Source organism: Teleopsis dalmanni, chromosome 1 (assembly GCF_002237135.1).
Source record: "Teleopsis dalmanni isolate 2A chromosome 1, ASM223713v2, whole genome shotgun sequence".
In the NCBI taxonomy this organism is placed as follows: Eukaryota; Metazoa; Arthropoda; class Insecta; order Diptera; family Diopsidae; genus Teleopsis; species Teleopsis dalmanni.
Window position 1 is genome coordinate 65795876 of NC_051846.1, and position 16050 is coordinate 65811925.

Consider the following 16050-nt stretch of genomic DNA (forward strand, 5'->3'; position numbering starts at 1 on the left):
TCTTCTGAAAAAAAAGGTTTTAATTCATGAAATGAATAGACCAACTCCAGATATGAAGAATTTGGTACCTGATGTAAAAATGTCGAAATCTGTGGTAAGTCGCCGTTTTCCTACAGCTATTTACCATAAAAACCAGTGGATCACAGACTGCAGGCATTTAAATAAATTGTTTTGTTGGTCTTGTACGCTATTTGCTTGTGGAAAGGGCAAAACCCAAGAGTAGGGGGAATACGTTATAGTTGGAATTCTGTTTTGATCAAATTGTGAACACCTTGCCAAAAAGCTGACGCCCCGCTACTGCCTAACGTATAATTAACAATAAAAGCGCTCGGATAATTTCCGAGTTAGTAACAAACATACCATACACATAAATAAGTACACAAAATCTTATTGTGGCTTACGACCATATCAATCATTACCGTAAAGGAATATATAAAATGTATTTACTAAGTAAATAAATCGCACTAGTAAAAAGTAAAAATAATAAATATTACTTATAATTCTCATATTTGTATGGTCACATTTATTTAAAAAATAAAATTTTTCTTAATTAAAATATTAATTAGTGTAGTTTTTTTTTTATAAAATAACGAAAATTATTTAATATATTGTACCCAAGTCCATATGTTTTCATATTTACCCAGAAAGTATAAAATGGGTATAATTGAAATAATATAATTGTATCTGCTTTAACTTGTATGTCCATATCGCTTGATTGTTTGCTGATGAAATAAATCTCAAACAAAACCACTGTCAATATACCCACAACTCATGCGAGTATATCCGTGCAAAATATTGTACATGCAATTGTGATTTGAATGATTGAAACCAAACCATAAATATCCGGATCACCAGAACCTAGCGCCTTTTATCGCAAACTAAAACAACAATTAATTAATTTCGTCTTAGATGCAAGAAGATTCCCATACAAATAAACACACGCCCACATAGATACACAATCCCAAGGAAATTCACATTCGCAGATACAAATTGTTGATAAGTGCGCACTAAGCAATCCAGGACATTAGCAGCGGAAGCAGCTGTTTGTGTTGTGCTATTATGTTTTGTTTACATTGGAATTGCCAGGAGTAAAGTGCGAACCAAAGCAATATATTTGTCTATTAATATGTACTCGCATCCATTGAACTGTGTAGGCATGTTTTCTCTGGTCTTTTAGGATTTCACATTTAAATTGTCAACTGAGTTGATAATTTCCTTTTCAATTTATGTGCTTTTGCTATTGACAACAACTTCAGGAAATTAAGATCATAGGTGCAATAATCTCCAAAGGATTTCTTTTGGCAAACACTTGCCGCTCGTCATAGATATGTGTACATATATTTCGCTTTAATTGTAATTGTACATGCATATGTATTTATATATATATTTACATATATATATATATATTAATGACAACGATAACAACGACTGTACTTGTCATTGTCCTAACTAATAATTTGTGTGCTTAAGAGCAACCAATTTGCTAGTTGAGCATGCGAATTAAGTTAATGTCTGTTCCAAGCACCATCCTATGCACCATTCTAGAATTGGATTTATAGAATTTGTTGATGCAATTTGTAGGTTTCGTTTGGATTTCATGTAGTGCAGTATTGGCTTTTATGTACATACTCACACAAATGCATTGGTGCAGTTTATTTGAATTATTTGCTAAACTATTTTCCTTCGACGATGATACTAAATTTATACGAAGATTATTAATTTTGTTGATGATGTGTTAAAACTAAGAAGAAAATATCAATTATACAAAATGTCTAAAGCATTTAATGTGCTGGAATACTGCCACACCGAAAGCAGTTGCACGTCAATGTCAATAAAGTCTCTAAATTAAAATGCGGCTTTGCATGGAGATGCCAATGCAATATTATTAGTGCTGTTTTGCTGCATAAATGCAATAATTTAAGTCTTTATGATGAGTAAATAAATGAGTTGCTTAGTTGCAAACAACGTTTTAATCACCAAATGAACATAGCTGACAAAACCAAAAACAATGGTTGCAAATTAGTTCATGTGGAAAAGGAAGTGCATAGTATTAAATGTTAATGATGTCTTAAGTTTATTTTGAAATAAAAGACATTTAAATTAATTGCATATAAATTTGAATGTCTATTCAGTATTTAATATTAATTAATTTGAAAAAATATTGAACTTAAGCGAACAATATCACTGTCAATTAGTAATTGTATATAAATTTTAATAAATGTGCAATGATATTAGACTGGTAGAGAAGGATTTTAACTGATCTTATTAATTATTGAAAATTTTAACTTTATACATGGATTAGCTCAAAGCCGGATAGGGTTTTCTGATTTACCAAATTTTACGAAGTATGCAATATACATACTTAGTAAAATATATAGGAAATTTAACTTTTATTGAGTCCTTAATATAAAAAAATAACTTGCTTTGCAACGATCATTATATTTAAATTATTAATTTATTATTCATTCATCTTAAGAAATTTCTTATTTGAAAACGGTACAGTACAGTCGCACAGCGTGACAGAACACAAAATTAGGCGGTCAAAATTCGATATTTTTGGAACCATGAAATTTTTGATATGAAATTTTCCTAAAATATAGTTTTTGAGATGGTCTGTCTTTTAAATCTAATTTTTAAATCCGAAATTTTTGTCCAAACATGGGGCATTTACCGTGGTCCCAAGATTACTTAAAAACTATAATGGGTAGAAGGCTGAATTTTGGTGTACGAAAAACTTATTTTATTATCTAGATTCCAAAATGTTTTTATGGTTTTCCGCCCACTGACACACCCACTCCCCATACAAAATTTTCATATTAAGTCGTTTATTATCGTTTTTACTCTTATTGGATTATATATATATATGACGTACATAGCAACACAACTTCATGCAAAAGATGGGCGTGATCCGCTCATTAATTCCTAAGTTATTTGCAGTTTTATGCAATTTTAGTGAATTTCGCAAAAATTGAACCAACTTTAAATCCTTATAGCTTTCTTACTATTTATTCAAAAATGATCATTTTTGATTTTTTTTAAAGCTTAGGATATTGTTATTCATTATATGTAAAAAAATTTCAATTTTAATTATCAATAAAATTTTATTAGCGAAATTGCACAAAAAGTCAGTAATTTTTCCATGGCCACTTTCACTTCTATCTGCAATACCCAAAAAAGGTATTCGAGTTTTTTCATGAAATTTTTCCTACTAACAGCCAAATAGTTAACAACAAAAAAAAAATTGACCTGCGCACTCTATGTTTTACACCTATTTCAGACGTCAGAAACCAGGGAGAAATCACTAAAAATATGACCTTCAATAAACCCCATTTATTTCAACAACAAATTTATTAAGTAATAGTAAGAAGACATTTATAATTTTATAAATATTTAATTAATTTGTGTTTCAAATTTCAAAGGAATCGATTGAGAAATAACGAAGTTATAACACATTATATTCAGAAGCATGATCCGCAAATGTTCATATTTTCAATACGCATTACTTGCTTGTTGTGAAATTGCATAGCTGTACATTCAAGGTTAAACGCTTTGATCGTACTTCCGGAAAAAGCAGCCATAATTACAACATTTAAATTTTACTGCATAGTGCGGCTGTGGCATTTTCTCTGAAAGACTGGGTCTCAGCATCTCGCTTCGACTTCCAAACCACTGTAGCGTCTTTCAAGCTGAAATAATGGCAATTCACCAAGCTGTAAAATGGATTCTAAGCAATCGAACATCCGATTTACCAATCTCAATTTTCTCTGATAGCCAAGCTGCCATCAGATCACTGATTGGCACCTCAGCCACATCAATCATAACTCAAGACTGCCGTGCCAAGGGAGGTGCTCTTCTCCCTAACATTAACCTCTCTGATATAGGCGTCCCACTTGCTACAGTTAAACTGGCAATCATACAAAAATACCTGAGCATAGCCAAGCAATACTGGGCTGACGAACCTCAACGTCAGATTTCTAGGTTGACTTGGCCGAACTTTGACAAGAAAAGAACCAGTCAGCTACTTTAACTAAGACGGAACCTGCTCAGCACTACGGTATCTGTGCTGACGGGACACTGCGTAATAGGAAGGCACGCTATGAGACTGGGTCTCCCCTTTAACGACTTTTGTCGAGGTTGTGGTTCTGAGGATGAGGAGGAGACTGTACTCCATCTCATGTGTCAGTGCTCTTCCCTAGCCAGAAGAAGATTAAAAACCCTTGGATCTCCTTTTCTAACTGACCTGACTGAGTTGTCATCCTGAGTTCATAGAACTGTCAGGTTGGTTTTCCTTTATCTAATAGGGGAGTCGTTACCTTTCTTCGCCGTTAAATGTATACTGATTAAAATCTATATACAAATAACGTAACTCCTGTGGTACCACAATGGGTCATTATTTGTGCTTAAGTGGGCTTTTTGGGATACAAGGCCGCCACTCCAACCTATACCTACCTATACCTCCTTCACTTTCTTTAAAACTTAACTTTACTTTAAAGAAATTAATTGTTTTTCATTGCTCCTTTATTACTTCCCTACAGTTCTCAATTGGAAAGTGTTTATAACTAAATTGTCATTAAATATCTAAGAAAGTTACTTTAACTTGGGCAAAGCTAACTCTCTTTTTCTGTTTACGGACATTTTTCCTTATTTTGTAATAATTGCAATTCCCATTATTTTGTTTTTATTGTAACATCAGCTTTTGTTGTAGCAACTTTGTCAAAGAAAATTTGTCTACTCTCTGTAACCAAATACTTTAAAGTATCGTAAATAATAGTTTAGTGTTCATAAATTCTGAAAGCTTTATGAATGCGTTGTCAAAGCACAAAGAAGCATTATCCTGGCTATATACTTCCCGGTACTTGCAGTTCGTTTGCAAATACGAAAATGAAACAATGTAAAATTTTACCATTCAACTAAAATAAAAAATTAAAACTCCATGAAGAGCCTAATACTTTTAAGTGTTGAACTGCAATTTCAACTGAGCCCGATGAAGACAACTGCTTTATGCGGTCTCATACTGGTAATGTGCTAACAACTTTTGTTCCTTGAAAATGTTTAAAAAAGTTGAGCTCCGCAGCTCAACTGAAGCAGCGCTTCAGTCGTAGATAAACACACCAGCAAAAACTATGGATGCTTTACTAAGAATTATGTGTACACAGAAATGCTGGTCAAAGTTACTCACAAGTACAAGTACTCAAACTTAAGTGACCAGTGGCAGAAGAATATATCAAACCGTTTGCAGAGGAACAACAACTGAAGAAGAAATGCTTTGCACTTGATTTTATTGCTGCAACTGCTGCTTGCAGCATTTACTCTGTCGCATAATAATGGTATAAATTTTATGTTGGTGACGCTAAAATATTTTAATGTTCTGTGGTTTCATAAGAAAACTTACTCTGCCAGCTTGTGTTGAAGAAATTAAATTAATAGCTTTGCCATTTGCCATATGTGATAATAGCAACATTTACATAATCAGAATCAGAATCAGAATCAGAAACAGGCATTTGTTGCATGCAATTAAACACCAAGTTTTACAACTCGAAGCAAGTAATTTATTTGAAATCATAAATTTATAAAGTGTTGAGTGTTTAGAATTGTTGAGTTGTTTTCAACAAAATATTTTGTGGTAAATAAATTTTTACAAAATGTTACTCATACGCCCGTGAGGCCAGAAGTCAGTATGAAAATATTTTTTGAATATAATAATTATCTACATTAATTAGTTTAATAAAGCCTAAAGCTAGTTAAGCTTCATAATTTTACGAAAACAATAGACGTTCTAAATTTATACCAAAATAACACTTCACTACAAATGAACAAGCAACTTAAATCTACAAACTCGAAAATTATATATTCTACATATATGCAGAATATAAATGCAGAATTGGAGCAATGCATAAATGCAGAGTTCCATAAGAACCGCTAATTAAATGTTGTAAATAGGACTTGTCAAAATGTCTTGACCATAAATTTCCACAAAATTATACATGGCATCGTACTCGTCCAACGTGTGTAGCATTTAACTAGTGCAAAGTGTTAATAAATTGCATACAGCAATAGCACAAGTTGTTACAGAGGCGTAGAATTGGAAATATAACTGAAAATAATACTATAAATACCTACTAAACTGTAACAAGTTGTTGAGCGTTCCTATGCTTATATTGGCAAAAGCTATTCTCTTGTGTGCAGGAATAATATAATTGTGTGATACATAGCCGTACTAAAGGAAGCAGAAGACTGCCATATTAATGGCATAATATACATACGCAACAGTAGCTGTGCTACAAATTTAGATTAATTTTATTGAAACATTCATAGAGCAACTTATATTACACATCACTTAAGGTATGAATATTTTGAATTCTAAGAAAACACTACCAACTCCTGCTGAACCAACTACAAATGCATTTATGCAAAATGCAAAATGCACAACGCACTGCAAATATTGGCAGAGAAATCAATTACTTAACTTTGAAAATATTTCACTTAAACGACCAACAAGTATTGCAAATGTCATTCTCAACCACAACAATATACTTAAATGCCAAAATATTGGTTTTAATAGTACAAAATCATTTTAGCAATATTGATGGACATGCATATTTGGTTGAAGAGACAGTAAAGAAAAAAAGTTATTCATTTATTTTATCAGAGAATTCTTTTACTCTATTTAATATAAACAACTTTTAAGTGACTTTGAATTAATTTTTTTTTGAAATTATTCTCATATGTAAATTGTATGTATTAAAGTGCAATAGTTAAACAATGTATCTGCTTTATTAATATATGCCCATAGAGCGGTTGAATTAATTTTTTTGTATCCATCCAGTAACTGAAAATTATAATACCGTATTATTACTATGAGTACCATATGCCTACTGTTAGCTTGTATGTTTTTTCAGTTGCGTGTGGAAAATTTTAAAAATTAAAACGAAAAAAGTATAAAAGTCCACTTGGTGAGAATCGTTATCAGAAGAGTTCAGATATCAGCACCTGTCAAAATATTCCCACTTAAAGCACATTCGCTGCTCTATCGAATGACTGCATATTTGTTTAGGTTCGCAGGTGAAATATTTTGAACAATAGAGCATGTAAAATATATTGTTATAAGTTAATAATTTTGCTATAATTTTAATAATATATTATATATTTTTATTATTTACATGTTATTCATAATAATAATAAATATTATAATCCATAATTTGTGTAACAATTTCCAATAAATTTATATAATAATCTATTATCTGTCTGCTCGTATCTTTATTAATAACTCATTGGTGTAAATTACAAATAAATTAAGTCGACAGTGTTGCCAGATTGGACCAATTAATATATACAACCTTGAATCATCAACAGAAATTATTTTGTTTTTAATTTAAAAAAGTTTTTTTCTAAATCGGCTGATCTAATTTTTAGATAATCGGATCAACAATTATAACGCAAATATTTATTTTACATTTTTTCATCAAATGAAACTTCAATATTTTTGTTCTAAGTAGAGTTTTATCATAATTATATAAAAGTAATGAAACCAAGGATTATGTTAGGCTGAAGTGGCGACCTTGTGCCCAAAGTCCACTTAAGCTCAAGTAATGGCTCCTTGTTGTACAACAGTGTAGGCATTTGTATATGCGCCATCTAGAGGTCAACGTACGAGCAGCGCGAAAAGGCACGACTCCCCCATAACGTAAAGAAGAACCAATCTGACAATTTTATAAACTTTTATAAACTTAACTAAACCCCTAATATTGCAGAATGAAAGCTCTGTTAGGTCGGTAAAAAAAGAGGTATCGAATATTTTAGATCTTGTCCTACCTAAAGATCCGCGAAGTCACAACTTCGACAGAAGTTGTTAAAAAGTAAACCCATTTTTATAGCATTTCTCCCTATTACGCAGTGACAGCTAACTGGTGCGTTTTTTGGCTACTTTAATCTGTCAATCTAAAAATCTGAAAATCAGCTTGACAATGCTGCAATGTTTTTGTTTGATTGCCAGTTTAACAATTACAAGCGACTTGCCAATATCTGAGAAGTGAATATCAGAAAGCAGAGTGTCTGCTTTTGCAAGCTTGTCTGCCGGACAGGCTCCTATATCCAGAAATCTATGTGAGTAGGACGCTAACACGTCTACTTAGAGTTTTAAGGGATGCCTGACAAACTCAATTTACCTACTAGGGACTTAATGGCAGTTTCTTCTCGAAAACCAGTCTTAACAATCTTCAAATTATAATAAAGACTCACGGAAACATTTGTTAATTAATAATACATCTTTCACAATATTATTTTTTCTTTATTTATATAAGTTTTCCTGATGCAAGTGAAATAAAAAATACAGTTTTTAAATTTTAAATTGTTTGCAAATAGTCCCTTTTAGTAATTACTGAAAAATTTTTTAACAAATTATTGCACTATATGATTCGACCCAACAAAATTCTAAAGACTAATTTTATTAAAGAATTTATGTCTGTGCTACGTAACGATTCGCTCCCATTGAAGTATAATTTTTATCCATACACTGGTATTAAATTTCTTTAAGACATACATTTCTTAACTTGAACGTGTATAGAGTTCCAACAGTCTCTTACGCTTGAATACAAGGCAGTTCCTGTATATTAAAGCTTAGGTAAAATACTTTCCTGTAGTCCTTAAGAAAACATTTAAAGACATTTCCAATCCAGGTACAAGATCTGTATTTGTCGCCTTCTTCCGGAAATTTTTTCATACATAATTCAAGTGATTTTCTTATTTCATTAAAGACTTTCGGAAACAAGTGGGAAGTTTGTTTTGTAACTTCTATTACGGATAAGCCATGGGTTGGATTATAAAAATTCCATATTTCCAGTAAACATTGTATGTAACAATCGCTACTCTCATCTTTTGGAAAGTTCATTAGTAAATATTTAGTGCTTAAGTTAAACGGAGGCTTAAAGCGATAGAAGCAAGATCGTTGTGCGTCTAAGTAATGATCAGTATCAAGCGGTTCATAACTGTTGGTTAGCTGTGAAATTGGAAAATTTTAGTAAAACTTTGTAATTTATACTACAATATCAACAACTTACTACCACAATGCTACCAAATAAAATAAAAAATAGCAAATATAATTTCATTTTTTCAATTTTCACATTAATTTTAGGTGATCAAATGAAACTTAAAATTTTGCAAACAATTTTGAAAATCCTAACTTTATTTCAAGCAACAAAAAAAATATATAAATTTATAATAATAAGAGATTGTATATACTTCAAAAATATATTTCTTTTTTATTCTAAATTTGACATAAAATTCTAAAATATAATAATACTAAAAATTGATGGTAATTTAACGTTGTACTCATCAAATTATACTGAGTATTAGTGTTAGTTTTAGTAGACATTTATATTTTTCATAAATACATATAACGAATCAAATCACACTATATTTGTCAAGTCATATAAAACAGCTGTTAATTTCAGAGTAACCAAATTACTCTTGTAAAATATCTAGAGTGTCATAAATTAATCTCGAGTATTATACATTTCACTCGAGTTTTACCAATCAAAAATGAAAAGTACACTAAAAGTATACCTTCTGCTCAAAAAGTATTTTGTTGTTTGTTAACTACTCCTAAAGTAATAGACCTTTTTCAAAAATTTTTTTTTATTATTTTGGTACACCCTTTCTTCAAATACGGTACAAATTTGAGCGCCATCTGTCAATTAATTTGTTAACAGCAGCTGTTAATGTGAGACTACTTCAAGTGCATTAAGCGATTTTTAGTATGGAAAATTCTTGTGTACGCGATTTTTTGACCAAACACGGCTGTCCACTGTCATCGCTAAGGCACTATATTCGCCAGATCTGGAACCGTGCGACTTTTTCCTCTTCCCGAAATTCGAATTGCCCCGTCGTGGTAAGCGTTTTGAGTCGCTTGAATCGGTAAAAGAGGATTCGCTTAAGGAACTAAAAGCCATACCTGCACGGGCCTACGAAAAGTGTTACAAAGATTGATTTAAGCGTTGGCATATGTATATCGCTTCAGAAGGAGTATATTTTGAAGGATATAAAATAAATTTGGAATAAAATTTAAATTTGCGTTTTATTTACAAAATCCGAATACTTTTTGAGCAGAAGGTATCTCAATTAAAAGGCTACCCTAGATTTTTCAATCGAAAATGGCATTATATTTAATTTAAAGCAACTGATTATAATTTTATTCTGTGTCACATATAGTTATTTCGAATTATGAAGAGAGCTTATGAACTCTTGTTAGTTTGATTCCATACGCCTAATATTATGCTTCACAATATTAATATATTAAAACTATTGTCGTGAAATCGTCCAACAGCCGGTATTGCAACCAGAAGAGTCCTATTGTATCACAACTTCACAATACATAAATCACGAAAAATTTGAATTTGAAAATTAGTACTCAGATAAAAATAAATTATATAATAAATAGTACATTATCCTTGTAGTCAGTATGCATCATTGCATCAAATTATTTAAAGTAAATTTAAGCTTAACTTACAACAATTTATAATAGTTTCTGCATGCATGCCTTCGCTCGCAATTGCACTTAAACATGTGAGTAAATCCCTTGCAAAGCGTTTCCTCAATGCCATTTATTTTAGCAAATTGCAGATATATCAAATTGTAATAATATTAAATAATATCTTGATAGAGCGGGATCGGCGGATACAGCTACCAACTGCGAATCAGAATCATGAGAAAATCGCATATGCTGCAAGTATAAAAGCACGTCTAGACTATAAAATAAAATGCAAGCAATTTGGTTTATAACTGCAATGTATCCTTAATTTTGCTGTATTTTCGTCTTGTTCTTTTTCTAATTCACTTCTCCCAATAAAACTCAAGTTATATGCTGTTTCGGCCATTTCAACTAATACGAAAATTTTTTAATAAAATTTGGAAAACTAGCCATAAATGCGTACCGCAACACATTTTAAGCACGAACCAAATACAATTATTGTATTTGTTTCGTATGGTCGAAATCAGTTTTATTGCCATGGCAAAGTATAAAACACAAAATGCCAGTAAAAGGATTTGTGCTCCTTATTGTGCGCCTATTCGAAAGGTTTTAACTAAATTGAAAACAGCACCACAAAAACCACAAATTACACAGACCAACACATACCAACACACACACACATACTTCCGCACATGTATGGGTATTTCAACATTATAGCAATTGTGCATACACAATCACCATTTCAATTTATTGCAAACACATTTAACCAATTTTAAATTATTATGAAAGTTCTTCAAGTATCCTTTTTAGCTTCGGGCTAAAAAGCCATAAAAAATGCACAAAGAACAAAACGCACATTCGACAGTGATTTGATGCCTTTTGTGTACCATTTCCTGTATGTGCCTTTGCTTCATTGTATTAGTATTTGTGTGTATGTGATTGTATGGTTGCTTCAATGTTGACAACTTGCTGATTGAACATATTGAAAGGACATCATTGTCAAGTTAACAAACAGTCACTGTACACGTTCGGATATGCACATGCCGACATATTGTAGAATGGAAATATAAAACTCTGTGGGCAGCATGAACTTGGAATGGCTACTACCTTTTTACAAACAAAATATATATATATAAATGAAATTATTTGCCGTTATCGGGTGGCAGGAAGGAAATAAAAACATCCCGCATAGCAAATAGTCGGAAGAAGGTATTAAATTTCTTTAAGACAAAACTCCCTACTCGAGAACTAACCACTGCATATGTTGAGATCATAGGTTGCGGATAGAGTTACATATTTAGACAGGAGTCTGTAAAAGAGATGGCGGCGGAGCAATCGTAACTGGTCAACGGAAGCGCTCGTATACCCTCAAAAGGAGTACTGTCACAATATTTTCTGTCTGTCTGGAGGAAACAGTTGGCAGCCCCAACACCAGAATCCAATGCGGTAGACCAATTACCTGCCAATCTAAAACCAATTGATTAACAAAACCGCAATAAATAATAATAGAAAAGGCAATAAAATTTTGCGACCCTATGCTCCTCCTATATAATTATTTTATTGCATTTATCAGAAAATTTTTAACTCTCAAGACCTGTGTTATTTTCTATTCTGCCTATCAACAATACTATTTTGTCTGTGCAAGATATTGAATCGTATCAAATTGTTATATGGAGATAATGGCTTTTAGTACTATTCTCTAATATTTGTGTGTAGATTATCCTTGATCATGTTATTTTCTATTCTACCTATCAACAATACTATTTTGCTATGCAAAATATTGAATCGTATCAAATTGTTATATGAAGATAATGGCTTTTAATACTATCCTATAATATTTGTGGGTAGATTATCCTTAATCCCATTAGTTTTATTGATTGTTTGTAATTTTCTGAGTCTTCAATATATTCCTTTCCAACCTTTTAATACTCTCTGTATAATATACATATATAATATATAACCAGTCATACAACGATTACTTGATAATCTCTCAACACAGATAATAATTTTGCCATAATTAATTTATCTCTAGGTGGTATGACAATTTCAATAGGTTTTAGCTATACCATAATTCTTTGGCAATCTTATATTATAGATAATAACATTTTTTTAAATAATCTGTAGCTGGTACTATAATTTCTATAATCACTATCCTACTAAAGACAAACAATCAATTAAATCCACAAATTTTTTCATAAATTTACCTGTTGAAAGTCCAACAATATTTATATATAGCAACCACAGAAAAATTGCTTGACAATCTTTAAAATCATCCAACTTGTTGATATTGTTTTGGTGCCAGATCTTAAAAGTATTTACGCTTCATGCACAATACATTTAGATATAAATCAGATTAGCAATTAATGAAATAATAAAATAATATTATTATCAAATAGTGTAAATCCTTTCAATGAGCGAATGATATCATCAGCAAATAGTGATACTTTAAGGGCCTTCTTTTTTTGAAATTCAAACGAGAACTAGGCATTAGAATTAATAAATACCTAATTTGTACACCTTACAATTCATATGTAAAATAATGTAGAATATATGTAAAATAAAATAAGAGAATATGTACGAGTATAAATGAATAAATCAATAAACTCACTGTCGATCAGACTATCAAATGAGTTATACATTATACAAAGTAATTATACAAAGCTCTAGCACCCCGAATATATAGGTTCTTAGGAAAATACTTTTGTGATAGTTTATCAGACTGCTCAATGGTGAAGATGAAAGACCTATTAAATTACCTAAATTCAGTGGGATGGATTTAGTCTCTACTCTTCTATACTGGGGTTCTTGCGAGGAATGTGGTAACAAAACGGCAAAAAATCGCTAATTGAGGTACATTTGAAGTTATCTTATGACCTGCCACTGCAATCAACCAATTGTCTTTTAGTTTTTTTCATCAATTTTAGAAGAAATCTTAGACTCTCTCCTTACTTTATTTTTATTTTTGACTTCTATTCTAATCTACATTTTAAATAGTTGAACCCAGATTGACAAATTTATGCCAGAGAGAAAAAACTATTCCTTGCGTCACACTCAAAAGTTACACTCTACCGGTTAGAGAATGACCACTCAAAATTGTAGCTTAAAAAGATAGAGTATCCTTTTGTATGTAACAAATAGTTAAAAGAAGAAAGTTATGGCAAACAAACTAGCAAATCACAAACAACAGAAGCTCATTTAATGCTTATTTCGATTGTTGAGACTTCTACCATTGACTGCTACTTTCAACATCACTATTTCTACCCTCGCAGCTACTGCTCCTAACAACTACCAACACTAGTTATCCTCGTATTTATGCTCCTGCCACTAGTATGAAATGTTGTTCATACATCATGTCATCAGGCGCAACATTGACGTATAATAATTCATTCTAAATTTCCTCATGTTCATATTGTTTGTTGTTACTGTCATTCATACTACAACTGTATCCTTCACACACACATGTAACTGCGTTAGTAATGCAAACTAAGTGCTGTTTCATCTTGACTATTATACCAGCCCATTTATAAATAAATTTAGTTTAGCATACTTTTGGGTAAATTAGTTTAAAAAAAATTTATTTAAAATGTATTTACTCATAAACGATGATAACTGCCTTGGACCCCAATCAAAATTGTTTCATGCAATGTTCTGCAATATTTTATAACTATTTGAAGTGGTCACATCTATGCTTGGCTATTGACAATCACTTAGTTATTTTAATCAAATTTCTTCTAGAAGAAATATAATAAAATATTAGATTTAGTTGCATATTTCGGTGGCGTATGAGTAACATTTTGCTTTTATGTTTACCATACGCCTGGACGATTTAGAAAAATTGAATTTCATTTTGGTATTGAAATATTTAAATATTGCTGATATGAAATTGCAAATTTATGATTTCTACTGAATAAGAAAACAGCAACTATATATTTTTATATTTGATTGATAAATGCATTACAAATATTTTGAAAATAATGCAGCTATAAATAACATGAGTTGCTTCTTCAATACTCATAATATATGATAGCATACGATGATAGCAATGTAAATAAAACAAGAGATCGAATATAAACAAGTCATTTCAGAATATAATTAAATTATTATTTGTATAATAAAATTGTATAACTATTATAAGTCGAAATAGAACGCAAACAGTATAGAGAATCATTTCTATTTTCTATTTATACGCCTCGTTACAACTTAATTTTATTTATATTCATATTTATATTCGATTTTCATGCAATTTGTATTTACAAAGTTATTTGCTTTGGTATAGGATACAAATATTAAAAAATATTTATGGACTAAAATCTTAAAAATGCAAAATAAAGTGAAATGAGTTTGTCGACATAAAAAAAATTAATGTTATCGAAAAGGAACTGAAACTCATCTTTATTCAAATTATTATTTTCTTTTTGCAAAATATTATTTTCTCATAATTTGCTTAAGTCTTTGATATTGTTACTTTTTTAATTTATTTCAGTTTTTATTTATTTTAGTTTCCAGTTACTGAAATAATTCTTTTAGTTTATTATAAATACAATTTTTATGCGCGCCATTTTGCTATCCTTTCAAATACTGCTTAAATTTAATTCAACTACCATTTATACCGCTTAGGGATTAATAATTTCTCAAATTTTATTTCAGTTTCTCGATTTTTACCTTTTATATAAAAATTAATTCCCGCAAGATGAAATGTGAGTTTTTTTTTTATTTATACGCGCCATACAAGAGGTTCAACAGAAGATTCCTCTGTGCTCGCATATCTAAAATAAGTTGCAAAGTTTGTAAACACAGACACACACGAGCATGAAAATGTTGGCAGGATCGGGAATTTCATGATGCATACTTTAAGCTTTTCCAGCTCATACTTAAGTATCCTGCATCCCGCACATACTTACAAATACACACACACAACTGCACACATAACAAATCAGCCTGCATACGACTATATGTGACTTTACAAGTATCCTTCTTATAATGTCTAATTTTGTTAGTGTATGTAAAAATTTATTTAAACCTGTGTGGGTGTGTGTGTGTGTGGGTGTGTGCATATACTTAAGCGCTGAAGTTTTTATACACTTTTGTAAATATATACGCACAGAGTGGTGAGTAAATTTAAATATGGTTTAAGTAGAGCGCACAGATTTACCGAACCATAAAAATGAAAAATCTCCAGAGATGTACCTTGATATGATATACTTTGATAGTGTCATGAAAGGAAAAGAAATATAAAAGAAATGGAATTTGTAGGGATTAAAATTGAACAAAACGAGTATAGCAAGAACAATGATAATAAAAATTATTTTAAAAAAATCGCATACCCGTCCTGGTAAGGATAGTAACTAGCACATTCACAGACATGAATGCCAACAGTAGAAATATAATCATAGATATTATGCACATTCATACATACAAGAAATGAAAGCCAATTGAAATCTTCCCTTATTAAGATTAAATAGCCGTAACAAATCAGCGCGCATGAAAGGACATCATAAATTTCAAACATAAACATAACAACTCAGTATGACTTTTATTTTATTTCTTTAAAGAAAATTTCTCATAATCTCAATGCATATAGTTTA

The 16050-nt window shown here is 30.9% G+C and overlaps 1 protein-coding gene across 1 annotated transcript; it reads right to left on the bottom strand.

Annotated features, from left to right (window-relative positions):
- Positions 1–8518: 8518 nt before the first annotated feature.
- Positions 8519–9081, bottom strand: LOC119672380. The gene is made up of 2 exons (XM_038083412.1): positions 9057–9081; positions 8519–8995 (listed from the first exon to the last, which is right to left on the bottom strand). Exon 2 carries the CDS (start codon positions 8885–8887, stop codon positions 8579–8581), a length of 309 nt encoding a protein of 102 aa, XP_037939340.1. The 5' UTR covers positions 8888–8995; positions 9057–9081; the 3' UTR covers positions 8519–8578.
- Between the last annotated feature and the right edge of the window lie 6969 nt (positions 9082–16050).